The sequence below is a fragment of the Hylaeus volcanicus genome, chromosome 3 (assembly GCF_026283585.1).
Source record: "Hylaeus volcanicus isolate JK05 chromosome 3, UHH_iyHylVolc1.0_haploid, whole genome shotgun sequence".
In the NCBI taxonomy this organism is placed as follows: Eukaryota; Metazoa; Arthropoda; class Insecta; order Hymenoptera; family Colletidae; genus Hylaeus; species Hylaeus volcanicus.
Genome location: NC_071978.1, coordinates 9,308,520 through 9,328,236, shown reverse-complemented (window position 1 = coordinate 9,328,236; position 19,717 = coordinate 9,308,520). Strand labels below are relative to the sequence as shown.

Here is a 19,717-nt window from a genome sequence, read left to right as displayed (position 1 = left end):
TATATACATTACACATTGACATCATATTAATACATATTATCATTTACATTCATTATTAGTACCTAAGCATTATTGACCTGCTATGTACTTTAGTACCATAACATAATAGATTTTAAAAATAGGACAGGTAATTCACAACATGTTCAAATCTCGGTATTTTAATATTTGAATCTTTTTTTCTTAAATAGATCTCTAATTCCAAATTATGAAACATAATAATATAAAGAAGGTTATTTCTATGTTCATATGTATTGTAAAATGTATTGCATACTTTATTCACGTATTTAATTAATAATTACTAATACAATCATAACCAACGTGGAACATAACCTGTTGGAAGCAACATAACCTACTTAATAATTAAATTTTGTATGCGGAAGCAATTATAATTTATGAAAATGATAATATATTTACAGAATTACTCATAAAAATTGTTCTTACTTATGTTACACATCTTAAACAAATTATTGATACATAAAAGAATGTACTTGTATAATAATAATATACTTTGTTATGTAATTAAATAATTAAAAAAAATAATTATTATATATGTAAACAGCTTTGAATAATACTATTTATTCTATATTGTACAAATCATTATAGATTAAATAATCTATTCCACAAATGACACACAAGAGCTAGTCAAATTTTGTGATATAAATCAACCACGTCATACCTTTTTAAAAAGCTGAATTCCTCTGTGTGCCACTATGGGTAACAACAGATTCATAAAATGTCAGTTTGTAAGTTTTAACAACTATGTTATAATAATCTTAATTGGTTTTCATCTGAAAGTGTACCAATAATTTATAAAAGAATTTGATTAGATATATCAAGCAAAGTGCTACAGTAATTTTGAATTTGAAGAATCATGCATTTTCATTATAATGAACAAAATGAAATATACCAAATTTAGATATATAATTTTATCATATTTGTTATATTAACAAATTAACCCTATAAGTAATTGTGTACTTTAGACATTATAGTAAAGGAAATGCAGGCACAATTAGAAAATAATTGCTTATTATTATTGAGAAAATTGATAAAAGTTCAAGAATGACACTTTCAAATAAGTTAAATTCTGTATACATAATATTAATTGTGCAAGTGTAAATATTGAATTGCATAAACATATAAAGTGAGTATTGCATTGATTCATACACGTTTTTTTTTTTTATTATTACTTCAAATATGAAAAAAATAGGACTGTATAACAATAACATATTTTATTACGTAATTAAGTAATTGGAGAAAGTAGTTATTTCGTATCACATACAGATTTAAATAATATTATTCATTCTGTGTTAGAAAATGCATGCATTCCTTTTCGAATAAATCGTTATAACCCGGACGTGACATTTCACAGGTGACAAGAACCGCTGGTAAAATTATCACACAGGAATCAACCATATCGTACCTTGTTTCGAAGCTGAACAGAAAATATAACGCTATATTCCCAACAATACTATCCTTCTGTATGTCAATATGTTTAATAATCAACTCGTAATAGAACAGGTTGTAAGTATATTCACAAATACGATTCTCGTAAAATTGTCACTTCATCATCATGTTTTGATATTCCACAAACACGTATAATACTAGTTCCTAACTCCAGAACGTTGCCAACATTGTAATACGAGAATCATCAAAAAGTTCGTTTAAACTAAAAGTTTCTATCTATCACTGATTTTTATTGGCGTTTTGTTATCGAAGAACCAATAAAATAATTTCATCGCTTGTTTGTGTTTGTCCATTGATAGAGTAGTTTTAAATCCCAGTAACGGATGTTTAAACGACAAAGTTACTATACGAAAAACATAAACACTACAAACTATAGTACTTTTTAAAGAACTGTTATTTTCACAACCTACTCTAAAGTCGGTTGTGGTAATAGTAATTTAGTGTGAATTTCAACGGATAATTAACAAAATTTGAATATGAAAATGTATTCATACGTCAACATCTGTGTAATAAATTCATAAATTATAATACAACTTGATTGTATAGATATATATAATATCTTTAATTTGACGATATTGAAAATGATGAATTCACCAATGTCTCCACAAACTCCTTTGAGCTTTGAATTAAGAACAATTATAAACAATAGAAATGTTTTGAGCATGAGGAGCCGTATGAAAGGTATAGTTAAGAGTTCAATTTTCTGTTAATTAGTTTTTATGTATAAAATTTAACATATTGATGTTTACAGTTCTTAACAGTTTAAATGAAAGTAATCAAAGATGTTTCGAAGAAAAGGAAAAAAATTTGAGGTGCCAAGCTATTCAAGAAATTTTAACAACAGAAGTTACTTATTTACGACAATTAGAAATATTAATGGAGGTATTCTGTTTGTTTTTATATTTATTTAGGTATCATTCAAATGTTATATTGTTAGCAATATAAAATCAATTATTATTGTTTTAGTACTTCATAGAACCTATGTTTAAAAAAAAATTATTGGATCACATTTTGCTTTCAACACTATCAGAAAATATAAAAACATTATACAATGTTAGTGGAGAATTAGTAAAAGAATTAAAAGAAGATCCAGAGAATATAGCTGGTGCATTTCATAAACTCGCACCATTTTTTAAGTTATATTCAGTTTATGCTTACGATTATGAGCAAGTTTTGTCCTTGATACAGGTATGTTAACAACACAAAACTTTCTTTTATAATTATTTTTTATCTTCAATTAGAACAGAGCTATATATTCTTTACAGACAAAACAAGAAAGTAACTTCATATTTAAAGATTTTATTAGTAAACAAGAATCAAGACCTGAAGTTAGTAGAAAATTACCTTCATTATTAATTACACCAATACAAAGAGTACCTAGATATAGATTGCTTTTACAAGAAGTCTTGCAACATACACCTCATAAACATAAAGAATATAATCTTCTGCAAGGTAACTTTAAAGTAAGAATTTGCAATATTTATAATAAAATGGTGTTGCTCAAATTTAAATGTTTTATATAAAATAAATGTATTGCGTTTATAGTGTGTTTAGTAGAAGTTGAGAAAGCAGCAAGGCACATAAATACTTTAGTTGAACAACATGAAGAAGTACAAAAATTATTGAAGCTACAAAAATGTATTGTGAATCCAATTAATTTGGTGAAACCTGGTAGAAGGTTTATTAAACAGGGAGCATTAATGAGAGTGTCAAGACGAGGAAATTCTGCTTATAGAAGATATTTTGTTCTTCTAAGTGATACTTTACTGTATTGCAAAGGCGATCCAGAAAATTCATTAACTTTATGTTGTGTTTTACCCTTGAATAAATGCAAGGTTGAATGTGTTCTAAGTGGCGGATTGTTTCGTGTTTCATGTTTAAATGAGACACTCTTACTTTATTCTGAGAAAGATGATAGCAATTTATGGATGGAAGCAATAGAAAATTCCATAAAAAAGGTATTAATAAACATAATTACTGTACAAGTATCTTATAATTAATGCAATTTGTTTCATTATTTTAGTATGCAGAGTGTAGACAGACTTTACGAAAGGATAGCAGTTCAAGGAAACCATTAAGACATAATAATCTCAATCTGTTTCCATCTGAAAATATACCAGTAGTTGCTGGTAAAAGAAAAAGACCAGATGGAGAAACTGAGGTGCTACGACAGTTTCTAGTTTAAAACATCATGCCTCTTTATTTTATATAATTATACTTAAATTAACAGGTTAATCTGGATGCATCAAGAATTATGTATCTTAAAAAAGACAATGAAGCAGATGCGGACATACAATCGGACAGTAATTGCTTCATATTATTGAAAAGATTTAAAAAATTTAAAAATAATAATATTTCTGAATATAGTAATTCTTGCATACAAAACTTTGATTATGTAAGTTTAAGTATTTACTTATAGAAATATATAGAGTAAATATTACATTATGTTTTTTTCACAGAATAGTACAGGTAAAGAAAATGAACACTGTACAGAAAACATAGCATTACGTTTATCTCCCGTTTCTTCTTCAACCTATGATCAACAAACTTCATCAACGTTCAAATCCATCGGTGAATTTTTTTCATCTATAGGGTCATCTTTAAAAGAATTCTTTAAATTTAGATAACACAATTTGTAATAATAAAATAAATTATGTAATGAGACAATTGTATTTAAAGATTGATTTCCCAATTTCCTATCAAAAGTACTTGAAATAAAACTATAAGAATCGTTAGATAATTTACGAAATCGAATGTTATATTTTACGTTTAATTTTTCAATCAGAACATATAAAAAAAAAATAACTGGTAACTATGCATAAAATTAAAATAACAATTTCAGTTCGTTGAAGTACTAATTGAAAATAAAAATGAATTGAATTTGTATTTTACATTACCTAAAATTACATAGAAATACCCAATGCTTCAAATTACAACAAAGTTCCCTAGACTCGTCTATAGGGAGTCATGACCGATACCTACAAATGATAAGAGAATCGAATTTTTTTATCATACAATTAACAAAATATCATTTCTGATCCAGGTATGATAGATCTTTAAGTATATAACGAAAGATAGCAAATAACATCAAGAGTACGTAACGAAAATAAATATATAATTAAAAACGCAACCAGTATTATATTTTTTTATGTTAGACTAATACTACCAAAAACAAATTGTATATTTTCAAGTCACATTTTATATTCATATTTATCGATTTATTTGTTTAAAAAAGTTTTGTATTTTGAATTTTACTTGTTGAACATATACACAAAATTGAAACGAATTTTATAGTAGGTTATGTTTATGTATTCTAAGAAATTCGTGTAACAATACAACAAACAATTGTAACTTTGGAACTACATACGTCTGTATAATTTTTTTACTACAATTAATCTTTAAAAAGATTATTATATTATTACATAAACATTTATATAGTAAATACTACATGTAATGTAATAATAATAAGTTATAATAAATAAATGGAGTCGCATATTATTAAAATAATTACAATTAAATCACTCCTTTTCTGTTTACTGTGCTAACTTATTTTTGAAAAAATTCATTTGATTGTGAGTTCAGTTTACTAATTAAAATCATATATTGGAGTCAAATTTTTATATCCTTGAAATATGTATTAAACACGCTACTTCTGCATCAGTCTATTTTGACAATATTTGTATGAAATAACAATGTATTCACAAGCTTTAATATACATTTATTTACTGTATAATTTATTATGAATTAATGGTGTTTTTTGAAGTTTTAAGTAATTACAAATTTATATTAATTTATGTGGATATAAAAAATGTCAACAAATTAGAAAGAAGCTATTTTTAATTAATAATTTAGATCGGTAGTTTTTCTATAATTTATAAATACCTTTTCTCTATTTTTCAATAGTATGTACAAATGTTTTAAGAAGCAAAAACTAATACAATATAAATAGTTCTGTTTAATAAAATATAACTAAAACTAATATATGCATAAGTAAACAACTTAACAAAATTTAAATTGTCTTCAAATGAAAGAAAATAAACCTATTCATTATAGCATAAACAAAATATTTTAAACATGAATGGGATAATACCGGAAATGGAACAAATCATTAGTCAACTCGAAAGGGGGACTGTGGTAACAAAATTTTTTTCAAGAAAGAGACCAGAGAAGAAAACTCTTATGATAAGAAGAGAAACCAGGCAAATTGTCTGGGCAAGAAGTGCAACATTTAGACCTTTTGATGGTTCAGGTAAAAATATTTCATGCTTTAAATAAAATTACAATAAGAGCTCTAATAATTTAACATTATTATTTGTTTAAGACAAAACAATACAACATTTTTATTTGACCATGATTACACATTAAAAGAAGAGTAAATAAAAAATTATAGAGATTTTAAAAAACCTATATTTCTGCATTTCTAAAATGATAGTTCTTATTAAATTTGTATATATTTATTCGATACTGTTGAAATAAAATTCCACCTAACATTCTAGGCACACATTTTGCATGGTTATGAAGATATATCTAGAGCAAAAATGGGCAAAATATTATCTGAGGATACTAGTTATTAGGTCAAAAACCTGAAGGAAAGGTCCTAGTGAATAATGTATATGGGTGAGTTTACGATAAAGATACAACCTAAGTCAGTTAATGAATTTCATTTACTGCATATTTGCTTGCATCCAATGTAGAATTAGCTTATACATGTTTCTGACTTGATAATTTATTAATTTGATGATGTTAAATTAAATATTCTAACATGTAACTTAGTGGACATTTCCTTCATTTTTGGTCTACAAACAAACGTGCCCATGGATACTGTTGATATATTGAATCAGCCCTATTGGATATCATGGGTCTTTGATTTAAAATAAAACTAGTGTAATCATTCAAATTTGCTGACTTTATATGTTACCACAAAACATTAATACATGACACATCAATCAGAACTTTAATCAAAAATGTCTTCTGTTTTTCAAAACACTTAATACTTTTAGAGTATCATTTATGCACAATATTTGCATAATGTTTATATGTAGGTACAATATATAACGTACACAAAATGTTATATGTATTGTTAAATATAGGATTTAATATGTTAAATATATACAGATGTGTAAGATATATTAAGAAAAATTTTGTTCTCTCTGATTTTAGTTGAAATAAGAGAAATAAAAGAAATTAAAGTTGGAAAACATTCTAAGGACTTTGAAAAATGGCCAGAAGATGCAAAAAGAATTGAAAATCTAAGATGTTTTGTTATATATTATGGTTCTGAATTTCGACTTAAAACACTTTCAATATCTGGTAAATACAAAAAATATTTGTATAGTTTTATTATTCTATCTGTGACTACTTCAATGTTTCCTTTTAAAACTTATACATTTATATTTTTATATTCAATCACAACATTTTTTTCTTCAAGTATGTTTTTGTGTGCACCTGCTTCTATGTATTTATTTCAGCCCTTAGTGAAAAAGAATGTGAACTTTGGGTAAAAGGGTTACGTCGTTTAGTTCAAGATACTATAAAAGCTCCATATCCTTTACAAGTTGAAAGATGGCTAAGAAAAGAGTTTTATGCAATGGAAAATTCAAGAGAAACGTAAAAAAATTTATAATTCATTTGTATCTTTAAATTCCCTATATGTTTTTTATATGCTTTATTTTATATAAACTTCATTAAAATATTTATGAATGCTTCAGTTTATTAATTTACACACTTTTAATTCGATTATTTACACTTACAGGGTTACTGTGAAAGATGTAAAAGCATTTTTACCTAGAGTTAATTGTAAAGTGGCAACAAACAGGCTTCGAGAAATCTTCCAAGAAATAGATACAAGAAATAGAAATGAACTTGGTTTTGATGATTTTGTTGTACTTTACCATAAACTTATGTTTGATCAAAATGTAAGTTTTTTAATTTATTGATGTTACTAATATTTGTATTTCTCGTTACAGATTTACGTATGCAGGGTCGGTTTTTCTAATTTTTTTAAATATCTAATTGTTATATACATTGTACTTTTACTTTCACAGAATTTCACAGATTGGAGTAAATTGATCAATTATTCTAAAACAGGACCAATTGTTACTGTTCATGATTTCCAAAACTTCTTAACATCCGAACAACAAGATCCTTTAGGAAATAATGAAGTAGAAGTATCTTGTTTTATTAGGGATTACTTGCAAGATCCCCAGAGAGATGTACAGGAACCACATTTTACATTTTCCGAATTTATCGATTTTTTGTTTTCAAAACAAAATTCTGTTTGGAATACAAAATATTCCCGAATATATCAGGACATGAATAAACCCCTAGCACATTATTGGATAGCTTCGTCGCATAATACGTAAATATATTTTTTTTGCAAAAAGTGGCTTATACTAATAGCAAGTGAATAATTTCAACAAACATTATTGTAGATATTTAATGGGAGATCAAATTAGCAGTGAAAGTAGTTGTCAGGCTTATGTGCGTGCATTAAGGACTGGATGTAGATGCATAGAACTCGATTGTTGGGACGGACCAGATGGGATGCCATTTATCTTTCATGGTCATACACTTACCACAAAAATTAAATTCTTGGATGTCATTAAAACCATTAAAGAGCATGCATTTGCTACATCGGAGTAAGTATAAATAAATATTTCATTTTTATTTTAAAAGCCACAAAGTAAACATATTTTTTATGTAGCTATCCTGTCATTTTATCTATTGAGGATAATTGTACACTACCTCAGCAACGTAAAATGGCAGTTACGATGCAAGAGGTATTCGGTGACATGTTGTTGGTTCAACCTGCAGATAAAAATGAAACTTGTTTGCCATCACCACACGCACTAAGAAGAAAGATTATATTAAAACATAAAAAATTACCTGATGGTGTTGATGAAACATCGTTTCTTATTCGAAGCGATGAAAGTAGACAAGAAATGGACCTCAGAAATACAGTAAAAAATGGTATTCTTTACCTTGAGGATCCTGTTGATAGAGAGTGGAATCCTCACTTTTTTGTACTAACTCAGCAGAAGCTATTCTACACGGATACGTTTTCTAGAACTCAGGAAATTGAACACGATGATGATGAAGAAGATGTAGCTCGACGACCAACAGATGTATGTACATACGATATAATTATTTTTAATTACTACTATTTTACTAAGTTCCATTACTGATTCTAATATAGGGTGTACCTAATGACGAATTACATTTTGGAGAAAAATGGTTTCATGGTAAACTGGCACGAGGAAGAGAAGAAGCAGAAGAATTGTTACGACGGTATTCGCACCTTGGTGATGGCACATTTTTAGTCCGGCAGTGCGTTACATTTGTGGGAGATTACTGCCTTTCCTTTTGGCGTAAAGGCAAAGTAAATCATTGTCGTATTAAACTCAAGCAAGAAATGGGTCAAACGCGATATTATCTTATTGATACAAATTGCTTTGATAGTTTGTACAGTTTAATTACACATTATCGTAATCATCCCTTAAGAAGTCAAGTAAGTGTAAACAAGATACAGCACTGTATTACTTTTAGTAACATAGATGTTCCATTAATTAATCTTCAAATGAAATGGAACAGGAGTTTTTAATCACGCTTCAAGAACCTGTTCCACAACCAAATAAACACGAAGAAAAAGAATGGTGGCACGCCGATTGTAGTCGAAGTTTAGCCGAAGAAATGTTAAAACGCATTCCTACAGATGGTGCATTTTTAGTAAGACCCAGCGAAAAAGAAAGCAATTCATATGCTATTTCATTTAGGTAAAACATTTAAATGGACTACTACATAAAATGATAATATGTAATGGTATTGTATTATTAGATATGTTCTATTTTTCTCGTTTTTACTTGGTTCCAGAGCAGAGAAACAGATTAAGCACTGTAGAATCAAACAAGAAGGACGATTATATACTATTGGTACTATACAGTTTGAAAGCTTGGTTGAATTAGTTAATTATTATGAAAGGCATCCATTATATAAAAAAATAAAATTAAGCCACCCTGTAAATCAAGATGTCATTAGGAGAATGGAATTGGTATGAATTGGTTGGAATTGGCCACTTAATAAATTATTTTCCTTAATAAATAGTTAAATAATTTTTTCATATTCAGGATACAGATGACGGCTCTGTTTACGGTATTCCTGGTTATATGGATCCTACAAGTTTTACATCAAAAGTAAGTTGTAATAATAGTCACTTTATCTAATTAAGTAGAAATAATTAGTTATTAGAAACATTACACTTTTAATATATTTTAAAGGTGACTGTAAAAGCAATTTATGATTATAAAGCAAGGAGAGACGATGAATTAACATTGGTAAAACATGCTATAGTAACAAATGTGCACCGACAAAGTGGTGGTTGGTGGCGAGGAGATTATGGTGGTAAAAAACAGCACTGGTTTCCTGCTAATTATGTGGAAGAAATAGAACCTCAAGACAATCAGGGAGACGTAAGTCTACCTTACATTGCATCGATTTCTATTGTTTGTCGGTATTATTAACTGAATATCAATATGTTATTATTGTTTTCAGTCAGCAGATTCCATGATGTTTGGTAGTTTACAGAAAGGCTCATTGGATATTATGGGCGCTGTTGTTGAATTAAGAGTAGGTGGAAGACCTGGATTAGAATGGATATTGAGAATACAAAATCCTAGTATGTGTTCAGTATTTGAAGTGGCAACTCCTTCCAAAGATACTGCGTTGGAATGGATGGCTAGCATTAAAGAAACTGCTCAAAATGCTAGTGTCAGGGTAAACATAAAATTTCATATGTTTACTAAAATTTGAAACGACAATGAAATCAAAGAATTAATTGTACATTTAATTTCTTGTTTCAGGAAAATCAACACAAAGAAATGGAACGTGCATGGAGAATAGCAAAAGAAATGTCAAATTTAATAGTTTATTGTAGATCAGTTGCATTTAATTTAGAAAGAATAAGAACAAAAGGTTTTATATTTTCTGAAATGAGTAGCTTTCCTGAAACGAAAGCTGAAAAACTGATGTGTCAACAAGAAAACAAATTTTTTATAAAATATCATCAGGTAAAGTGACATAGGATTTACTACCATTAATAATATTTGCCAAATAAAATTTGTCGAAGTATCTAAAATAAAAATTTTATAGATTCAATTTAGCAGAGTATATCCAAAAGGACAACGTATTGATTCGTCAAATTATAATCCTGTACCAATGTGGAATTCTGGTTGTCAAATGGTAGCATTGAATTATCAAACTGGAGATAAATCAATGCAACTAAATCAGGCAAAGTTTAGAGAAAATGGCAATTGCGGATATATTTTGAAACCCGAATTTATGTTTAAAGATGATTTCAGTCCATATGATAAAAATTGTTTACAAGGAGTAGAGTCTATTAAATTTAGTTTAAAAATTATTGGTGCAAGACACTTAATTAGATCAGGGAGAGGTATAGCCAGCCCTTTTGTTGAAATTGAAATTATAGGAGCCGATTTTGATAGTGGTACAAAAATAACGACTAAAACAATACGTAAGTAAAATAAAATTATATATTATCGGCGTTGACAATTAAACAGTAACTGTATTAAAATTGTAGCTGATAATGGATTTAATCCTATGTGGAATGAATCCTGCGATTTTGAAGTTTCCAATCCATACTTTGCGTTTATACGATTCGTTGTACAGGATGAAGACATGTTTGGTGATAGTAATTTTATTGGGCAAGCCACTTATCCTGTATGTACATACTATTCGCAAAACATTACTACTATTTTTAAATTACTAATTGTATACTGCATTTTTTTGGATATACCCGTACATTTAGGTCCGATGTTTACAATCAGGTTACAGGAGCGTTCCATTAAAAAATAACTATAGTGAAGATCTTGAACTTGCATCACTATTAATACATCTTCGAATTTCATCTTCAGCAGTAAGCACAAAATTTAATTATAATTTATCTTTATTATTTAACTAGATACGTTACTTTACATCATAAATATTTATTTTAGACGCACTCGCATAACTTATAAAGTCAACGTTAAATTGCATATAAGTTGCAAACCGTTGATTCACGTCGGAATTAAGAAAAGGTAAAGAATATAATAAACGACACCTGTACATTAATTGTTATTTATGAATTCAGCACTGTATAATATAACTTCCATTATTCAGATTAGAATCTAGTATAACTACAATTAAATGAAATATTTTGATTAGAAGATTACGAAAGAACGTCACCAGAGAAGACTAGTTATCTACAATGTTTATGTTTCAAATTGAAATTGAGTACGAGAACACATATATCTATCTTTCTAACCAATTACATAGGTAATTTAGGAACATTATTATTATTATACATAGTATCAAAGAAAAATAGTAGAATAGTTCTTACAGTATTGAACAGAGAATGAAAGGGATATATATATAAAAATATTGAAAATGAGAAATACAATAATGCCTCATTAAAAGTTGAGTAATCAATATTGCAAAAGTTATATAACATATTATAAAGATTTTTGCAAATTGTTGCAAAAAATACCCAAAAGTATGTATCTATTACTTAGTGTATAGTTCATTTAGATCATTTGCAACAGAAAAGATAAATAACTTATAAAAAAAAGCAATGTGATTTAGTATAACTATTTTAAAATTTTTTAATTGATATAGAAAGTAACATATCAGGCAGTAGCGTGACAAAGTATATCTTTATTTAAATTATATAAAAATTATAAAAACAACAAGGCCTTATACTAAGATATATTTTAGACTGAATTAATTAATATACATAATACGCTTCTAATTCCTTTACAATTAACGGGATATTGTTTCCACGTTAATAATATTTATTTATTATTTCAAAAGTAAATAGTTTTAGCTCGATTATATAATACAAAGAACAATTATGAAATGTTAAAAAGGCCAATTGTTAAGCCTTTCAAATTATAAAATGTATGGTTTAAGAAACGGAATATAAATATTCTTTTATATTACATACTACTGTAGGACTAAATATATTCTTTCCCATCAATAGAATGGTACAAAAAATAATTATACATGCATTTTTTACAAATATAGAAATATTAGTTTTCATTTGTCTATATTCTCATACGAAAATTATATGTATATTTTATTTTCTACGAACTTAACCTACTTTTATTAATGTTATAATTAATGAAAATTTATGTAATTAGAAATAAGTTGCTTGTTTGAAACAAGTAAGTGATAATAAAAATTTTTGGTACAACCTAATATATTACTTTTTTTACCATGGTTTTATTACCATGTACATATAAAAAACAAATACATACAATTGTTTAATTATTAACCATCTCTCGAAAAGTCTAAATGCCACCCTTAATCCTAGAACGAAAAGGTCACTCTTTACTCTTTTAATGGAAATAAAATAAGTCTTTAATAAACTGTGAAGAAGTAACAAAAGGTAATGCAAGGAGTAAAATTTAATCAATCTTTCCATTCTAGTGTTAAATATAAAGTGATAACCTCAAATAATGAACTGAAAGGAATGCGCAATAACGAAAAGCACCTTAGTACTCAAATGATTTAATGTAATGCACACAAACAGTATATAAAAATAAAATATTGTATGCCAATGTTTCTTTATATTTTATTATACATTTAATTTATTACAAATAATCAAGATTTTATATGCTATTTCCTTAACTATATGTAGGTATTCTATTTTCAAAAAAATATTTTTGATATTTGCTTAACTATGTTAAATAAATTGGAGTCTTATAATTATTTCAATTGTTGTTTATCCTTGTTCTTTATGTGAAAATCAATTTTCAAGTTATAAAAGTTTGCTTGAAATTGATTTTTTGGAAAATATTTGTTTAGTAATTTAATTTCAAGAAAAAAAAATGTATGCATGTTATTGGATGAAGCATGTCAAAAAAATAATATATAGTATATTTATTAATTTCATATATAAATCTTTGTATAACTAAAAAATAAGTATACTTTTCTGAACATAGGTTACTGATATTGAGAATTTTAATAATAATATTGTTTTGGTTGCAAACAGTTACAAACTTTTCTTCAGGATTTCATCAAACAAGAATACAGATACAGATGGGTCGCGTTCAGTTAATAGCTGCTTCAAATCACTTGTATAACCTGCTAAGTCTCGTACAGATTTAGTATGAGATTCAAAGAACTGTTCTTCCATATAATGACCCAGAGCTGCATCATGCTTGTTATGAGCCTGTGCCGTGCCGTGAATACGCATTGCTTCCTCAGCAAGTTGTTTTTGCGTGTCAAGTGCCTTAGCTAAGCTGCTAAGTTCGTTCAATTCTAATACTCTGCTTTCCTTTGGCTGAGAAAGTAATATAATAAAATTATTAAAAAGTTCTTCTGCTAATATTATATTTTTATACTATAAGATGTAATTATGAAAAATATAAATCTACTTACAGTTTTCTTGAAGCGCGGTAATTGATTGAAGTTCATTCTACCACCACGTTTGGCAATATATTTAATTAAATCGATTGCATCCTCCCATGTTTTATCAGAAAGTTTACGATACAAGTCTTTGAATCCTTCACGTTGAGCCACATAATTGCCAAAATAAGTTGACATTAATAAATATTCAAAACTGGACTCTATATTAGCATTGGCATATGATTGAAGATCTGCTTGAAGCAAATCGATAGCTCCATATTTTGCATTACAGTTGGGAATCAATGCACCATCTAAATGCAGAAGTATTTATGAATTTATAAAATATAGATGGAATTTAATACATTATTTTTCAAAGTATTAAATATTTTTATACCATTCGATGTGGGTCTATTGCTACAAGCTCCTTCCACATCGGAATAACAAAATTCAGCAGAGGCAACTGCCAAAACGATAGATAATATCCCAAAGAACAACATGTTTTCTGTAATTTTAAGTAAAAAAAAGAGACAAAACATAAGTGACTCTTTTATGGATAAATTATTAAGACAATACATAAAAAGAAGTAACTATTTATATGTAACATCTACTTTTAGATTCAAAGTTAAATAAATTTTATTTCAAATTATGAATAGAAATTCTAGATTTATTCATAAGAGCAGAAACAAATAAATTCAGAAATAAAAATAAAATCAAAAAGACAGTAGCTGAATGATTTATTCGTTTCTGCTTTTATGAATAAATTTACGAATTCTATTGGTTATTCGAAATAAAATTTACTTAACAATCGAACATAATATAAAAATTTAAATAGATAAATAAATATTTATTCGAGGTCTGTTCGGCTGCAAAGTAAAAATTAAATAAAGCTACTTATACTTAGATTATTATTACCTTCGGTTGAATTCAATTAATTTACGAAATGCACTAGCCGTTACGTTCAAGATAAGCAGAAAAATTGATAACAGAGAATAACACGCGATAGCCTAGTTACTGATGTAAATTAAAGCTAATAGAGTATAACCTAAGGTCCAACATATATCGCTGATTCGGCTACAATCTACAGACGTCAGTTTATTACTAAAAAAAAAATTGTGACGCTGTAGATATCAGACATTGCACAGTGGAACCGTTATTGTTATATTGAAATACGCAGTACTTCTATGCATAGAGTGTAAAGGAAAAAAAATAGAAGCAGAATTACATGCGCCGAAAACAGATTGTTTCTTTCGTCTTCTATTTATACATAAAATTTGTATAACTCTATTGCAATGAACAGTAAAGTTAAATTCTTCATATTACATACCTGTTCAAACGATGTGCTCGTTTAAAAGGAAGCAACGTGAATACTCTCGCTTCGACGTTCTTCCAACAATGAACACTGAATAACACCCTTCGTTGGTAGTTTTCACACAGTCATAGTCAGCTGATATGAAGAGCGCATGCGCGGTAGAAAGGGAATAGAAGTTTCCAGTTACTCCCCGTCGATTACAGTACGAATGGTACGCATTTGTTGGCCAATTATTAAATGATCGATGGCCGTACATCGTGTTTAGTTCACGTACGTTCACTTATCTAGCTTCAGTAAAGGCAGCCTTCTATACCAGTGCGTATAAAGGTTGCTCCCGAAACACGCAATAATAAGTACTCTTGCGTATTTTTCAATTATAACCTCCAAAAGCAATCTACGATGAAGTTGCTGTACTTCCTTTTCACCGCTTTTCTTTGCATCAGTGGATCACTAGGAGATGGACTTACATGTAAGTCTATTATTTATTTTTTTTTTTACCTGTAAACTTACTTTTTCTGACTGATATATTCAGCCGCAAATACTAATTAAGGTTACCGTTGTAATTCCTTAATAGATCCCATTGTCCTGTATCCATTCCATTTCTGTGATCGATGTTGTTGTCCTTGAATAAACCCATTTTGCGTTTCTTAAATACATGCCAAATATGCAGGTACGAAGCATTTATTAATATTAAACGATTTAAATTAGAATCTAACATAGCTCGCGAAATGACATGCCAATTAAATTGTCAGAGCAGTAATATTTGTGCTTGTCAATATTAAAAAAAAACACAGGTGTTCTTAGAAGCAGTATTTAAAAATATTTTCAATAATATAAAGAAAGTAATGTAAATAGTGAAATTAGTGCTTGGCTCACAATAAATTATAAAAAAAATTGTTTCTTTAACCTTCTTCTGGTAGAAAGAAAAACTGATGTATTATCCTAAAATCAGATTCCACCATTGAAGTATTTTCTAGATTAGTTACTAATATTACTTTTGCATATTGTAAATCACACACTAATTTCATTATGTATATCTTCTTCTAATTGTACATAACTTCAACTTATTTTGAAACTATGATACTTCATATAAAGTTCTGTAAAAATATATTTCCAAACTCTCCTAACTTTACTTTCATTGATTTCTGTGAAAGATGAATATATTATTCTTTTATGTTTTTAAGTACTCATTGTTATTTATATAACTTATCAGTAGTGATATATCCTTTGTTACAGACTTTATACTTATTAGTCATTGTATGATTTCATGGGTTTTCCCTTGTGTTATTCACATCTATAGATGTTATCGGATGTTTGTTACTCTACATATTGTGCAAATGAGTGGACATATGATGCAATTCATGCAATGATGTCATTATTGAATTCCATTGTCTATTTCATTTTATTCAGTTGCTTATCTTTCTGGGCATTTTTACATAGTTAACTCTACAACTGCTACGTTCTAGGAAGATTGAGACAATTTTTTGTACTATTTATTCCAAATACTTTATTAACCTTGGTGTTTATAAAAGTTTCATATATCACATGGCACCATCAATATTTTTATTAATCTTTTGACCTAATTGAAAATTATGATTTCATAAAGTACATGTGGAAGATAATTTTCAATAGGTCATCATTAATGAAGAGATATTATTAAAGCTACCAATAAATATAAATTTAGAATAAAATTATCATATACAATTATTTTTATTTTACGTTGTAAATAATATTTTAGTAAAGACTTGCAATATAAAACTAATTTTTATTTCCTAAAATTTATCTAATTATATTTGTTCAACATTTACAATTACTTAAACTTAGTAATTATGTTTTAGAGAAAATAAACTAGATTAGACATTGTACAGTTATGATACATATTTTTATTATCCATAATTAATATTTACTCCATGAATAGTTTTTTATAAAAATGATTTGGTGGCAAATTTGTACGCTAAAGGATGCACTAAAAGTCATTCTACATGAAGTGAGACTCCAGAATGTGTTAATTATTGGTTATTATTGACAATCTTGTTTTCAGGGTGATAACATTTGATAAGTTTTACGAGACAATGTGAACGTTTTGATTACTGCATGTTCTAAAGTCCACATTGAATTTGTATGTGTGTTGTATGCTGTTCTGGGAAGTTAGATAACTCAATTGAAACTACTGTGTATCATGGACTTCCTTTCACATTATTTCACTATGAAGTTTTGTTTGAATTTAAATAATGATTAACATTATTATTTTTGTCATCATTAATACTTCTAACAATTGTCAATTTCTTTTACTTTGATATTAATTATATTAAAAATAATTTTATATTTATTTATTGAAATAATTACTATGCCATTAATTAGTACTTATACTAAAGTTTTTATATAATGTACTAATCAATATTTTAAGAAATTAAAATATAATTAATTATGGTATACATTAATTTAAATTAATGAACTTGATTTTGTACATGACTGTATTGTACAGACACTAGAGATAATAAAGGAAATGAAGTGCTAAAAAAATAATGATAAAGAAGTAATCTAGTCATACACGCCTTTGTAATTATCAAAGATAAATGAATGTAATCTTATCTACAACAAAAATTGTTATTATAACTGATGATCATCTCAATAGATTACATTTTGAAGCTATACCAATTTCTTCAATAATAACTTACATAATCACAATGTAATTTCTTATAATAAACTATATTTTATCCAATAATGTTACGTATTTGTATTTTTAGGTACACTTAAACCTGCTGATATACCGAAGTTATGGTTGGACATGGTTGAACCATGTTCAAAAATTTTAGAAGCCCAGGTCAAAGTAGAAGTTGAAGCTGCTGTAACTTATCTTGCAATGGTAATTACATTAGTTTTTACTTTTTCATAGTACTTTTTGAAAATTTATACATGTTTCATCTTGTTAAAGGGTGCTCATTTTGCCCGTGACACGATTAATCGTCCTGGATTTAGTAAGTTCTTTTTCAATGCTGCTAATGAAGAAAGAGAACATGCAATAAAAGTAATTGACTACCTATTAATGCGTGGCCAGCTAACAAATGATCCTAGCAAACTTTTGAAATTCCCCTTGGTATATATCTAATATTATTTTTCAAATTGTAAGCCACATAATTGCAATTCAATAAATTAAAAATATGTAACTACCACTTCTAGAGCACAAAGCGTGAAGAATGGAAGAGCGGTCTTGAAGCTCTTACAGATGCTCTTAATTTGGAAACTAAAGTTACGCGTAATATTCGCGACATTATTATAACGTGCGAAAATCCAAAATCTGTCTCCTTCAATGATTACCATGTAAGTCAAGTTACTTGTATACTCTTGTACATAGAAATTAATGTTTCAAACTTATTGAATTGTATTTAATAAATCGTTTAATTTTAGCTGGTAGACTACCTCACTGGAGATTTCTTAGATGAGCAATATAAGGGACAACGTGACCTAGCTGGAAAAATCTCAACATTAGGTAAAATGATGACAACTCATGGACCGTTAGGAGAATTCCTTTTTGATAAGAAACTTTTGAATGATGAAATTTAATCTGTATTCGATCAACAAAATCTTTTTTCAATAAATGTGTATGAAATTATGGCCATATTTAGAATAAAGCATATAACTTTGTTTAGTTTAATTATACTTTGATACAAGAAATATAAATTTTATTCCATATAGAATATTTTTCTAAATATGGTCTGTAATATAGATAAGCAAAAAACCCTATTTACAAATGTTTGTTAATCTGTAATAAATATATTACTCATAATAAATGAAATAAATATTTTAAGATTCATATAAAAATGTTTAGTGGATTGTTTATTATATTCATTAGAAAGCATATAAAATATTTGTATATAACATTCTATTACTGCATATAAATATAAAGCATTTTTTACATTACAGTTTCTATAATTGAAAACAAAATTGTTGAAAAGTATAATTTTTAATTTATAGAAATATCATACTTTTGACTATGTAGTAATAATTTTGCTCAATGAAATATAAAATACAATATATACTTGCAAATTTGTTCATTATTACTTTACCATTATACACTTTCTCTGAGTGGAATATGACATGGTATATCACATTCATACAAGTATGTGCATAATTTAATGCAAAACACATACTGATATATTCAGGAAATATGAATTATGAAAACAAGGGTTCCGAAAATTAAATGTTTCAGTAATCTTTTGTAAGAAATATTTAAGTGGATATTACAAAATATAAAGAATTTTATTTGTTCCATAATATTACTCTTATTGATTTAATTCTTATTTTCGGTGGGATATTCCAGATATTAAAAGCGATTTCATATTAACTAGCGATATTTATTGAGGTCGCGTAATCACTTCGGTAAAGTTTTTGTTAGTTTTAATAACCTATGTACATCAACCTACATTATAGTTTTTAGGAACTTTGTACCAATCATAGCTGTAATCTGTGATATACAAATAAACAATTTACTAAAGGGTAAACCTGGCTACAATTAAGAAAGGAAAGAATTTTATCTTTTATCTT

At 27.4% G+C, this 19,717-nt stretch overlaps 5 protein-coding genes across 9 annotated transcripts in view; 3 read left to right on the top strand and 2 right to left on the bottom strand.

The window, feature by feature from the left end:
* LOC128874319 (membralin) overlaps positions 1–1,607 on the bottom strand; it is an 81,125-nt gene extending 79,518 nt beyond the window's left edge. The window contains exon 1 of the mRNA XM_054118955.1: positions 1,421–1,607. The gene's annotated coding sequence lies outside the window, so the exon portion shown is untranslated. The remainder of the gene's footprint in view (positions 1–1,420) is intronic.
* A 210-nt stretch (positions 1,608–1,817) lies between these two features.
* LOC128873314 (rac guanine nucleotide exchange factor JJ-like) lies at positions 1,818–4,125 on the top strand. The gene is made up of 8 exons (XM_054116812.1): positions 1,818–2,145; positions 2,216–2,346; positions 2,431–2,652; positions 2,730–2,916; positions 3,010–3,422; positions 3,488–3,625; positions 3,695–3,859; positions 3,924–4,125. Exons 1-8 carry the CDS (start codon positions 2,046–2,048, stop codon positions 4,089–4,091), a joined length of 1,524 nt encoding a protein of 507 aa, XP_053972787.1. The 5' UTR covers positions 1,818–2,045; the 3' UTR covers positions 4,092–4,125.
* Positions 4,126–4,397: 272 nt separating this feature from the next.
* On the top strand, positions 4,398–12,456 carry LOC128874044 (1-phosphatidylinositol 4,5-bisphosphate phosphodiesterase gamma-1). 4 transcript variants are annotated; one of them, XR_008456556.1, is made up of 20 exons: positions 4,398–4,507; positions 5,518–5,713; positions 6,625–6,774; positions 6,933–7,071; positions 7,217–7,379; positions 7,509–7,822; positions 7,896–8,102; positions 8,168–8,588; positions 8,660–8,971; positions 9,055–9,236; positions 9,334–9,511; positions 9,588–9,653; positions 9,738–9,929; positions 10,012–10,233; positions 10,320–10,526; positions 10,609–10,990; positions 11,057–11,196; positions 11,285–11,392; positions 11,472–11,552; positions 11,635–12,456. XR_008456556.1 is itself a non-coding variant. In XM_054118291.1 (19 exons), the coding sequence occupies exons 2-19, from the start codon at positions 5,539–5,541 to the stop codon at positions 11,490–11,492; spliced, it is 3,579 nt and encodes a 1,192-aa protein (XP_053974266.1). In that variant the 5' UTR covers positions 4,398–4,507; positions 5,518–5,538; the 3' UTR covers positions 11,493–12,456. The 4 variants fall into 4 exon arrangements, 3 of the variants coding, with proteins under 3 accessions (XP_053974266.1, XP_053974267.1, XP_053974268.1); XM_054118291.1 differs by having other exon boundaries at positions 11,472–12,456; XM_054118292.1 differs by having other exon boundaries at positions 4,431–4,831; positions 11,472–12,456.
* Positions 12,457–13,380: 924 nt separating this feature from the next.
* LOC128874051 (ferritin, lower subunit) lies at positions 13,381–15,330 on the bottom strand. Of its 2 annotated transcripts, none has more exons than XM_054118306.1 (4): positions 15,188–15,330; positions 14,258–14,365; positions 13,897–14,174; positions 13,381–13,798 (listed from the first exon to the last, which is right to left on the bottom strand). In XM_054118306.1, exons 2-4 carry the CDS (start codon positions 14,358–14,360, stop codon positions 13,508–13,510), a joined length of 672 nt encoding a protein of 223 aa, XP_053974281.1. In that variant the 5' UTR covers positions 14,361–14,365; positions 15,188–15,330; the 3' UTR covers positions 13,381–13,507. The 2 variants fall into 2 exon arrangements, with proteins under 2 accessions (XP_053974281.1, XP_053974282.1); XM_054118307.1 differs by lacking the exon at positions 15,188–15,330 and adding an exon at positions 14,776–14,895.
* Positions 15,331–15,406: 76 nt separating this feature from the next.
* LOC128874053 (ferritin subunit) lies at positions 15,407–18,994 on the top strand. Its single transcript, XM_054118308.1, has 5 exons — positions 15,407–15,641; positions 17,920–18,038; positions 18,108–18,269; positions 18,353–18,493; positions 18,581–18,994. Exons 1-5 carry the CDS (start codon positions 15,572–15,574, stop codon positions 18,734–18,736), a joined length of 648 nt encoding a protein of 215 aa, XP_053974283.1. The 5' UTR covers positions 15,407–15,571; the 3' UTR covers positions 18,737–18,994.
* The last annotated feature ends 723 nt before the right edge of the window (positions 18,995–19,717 follow it).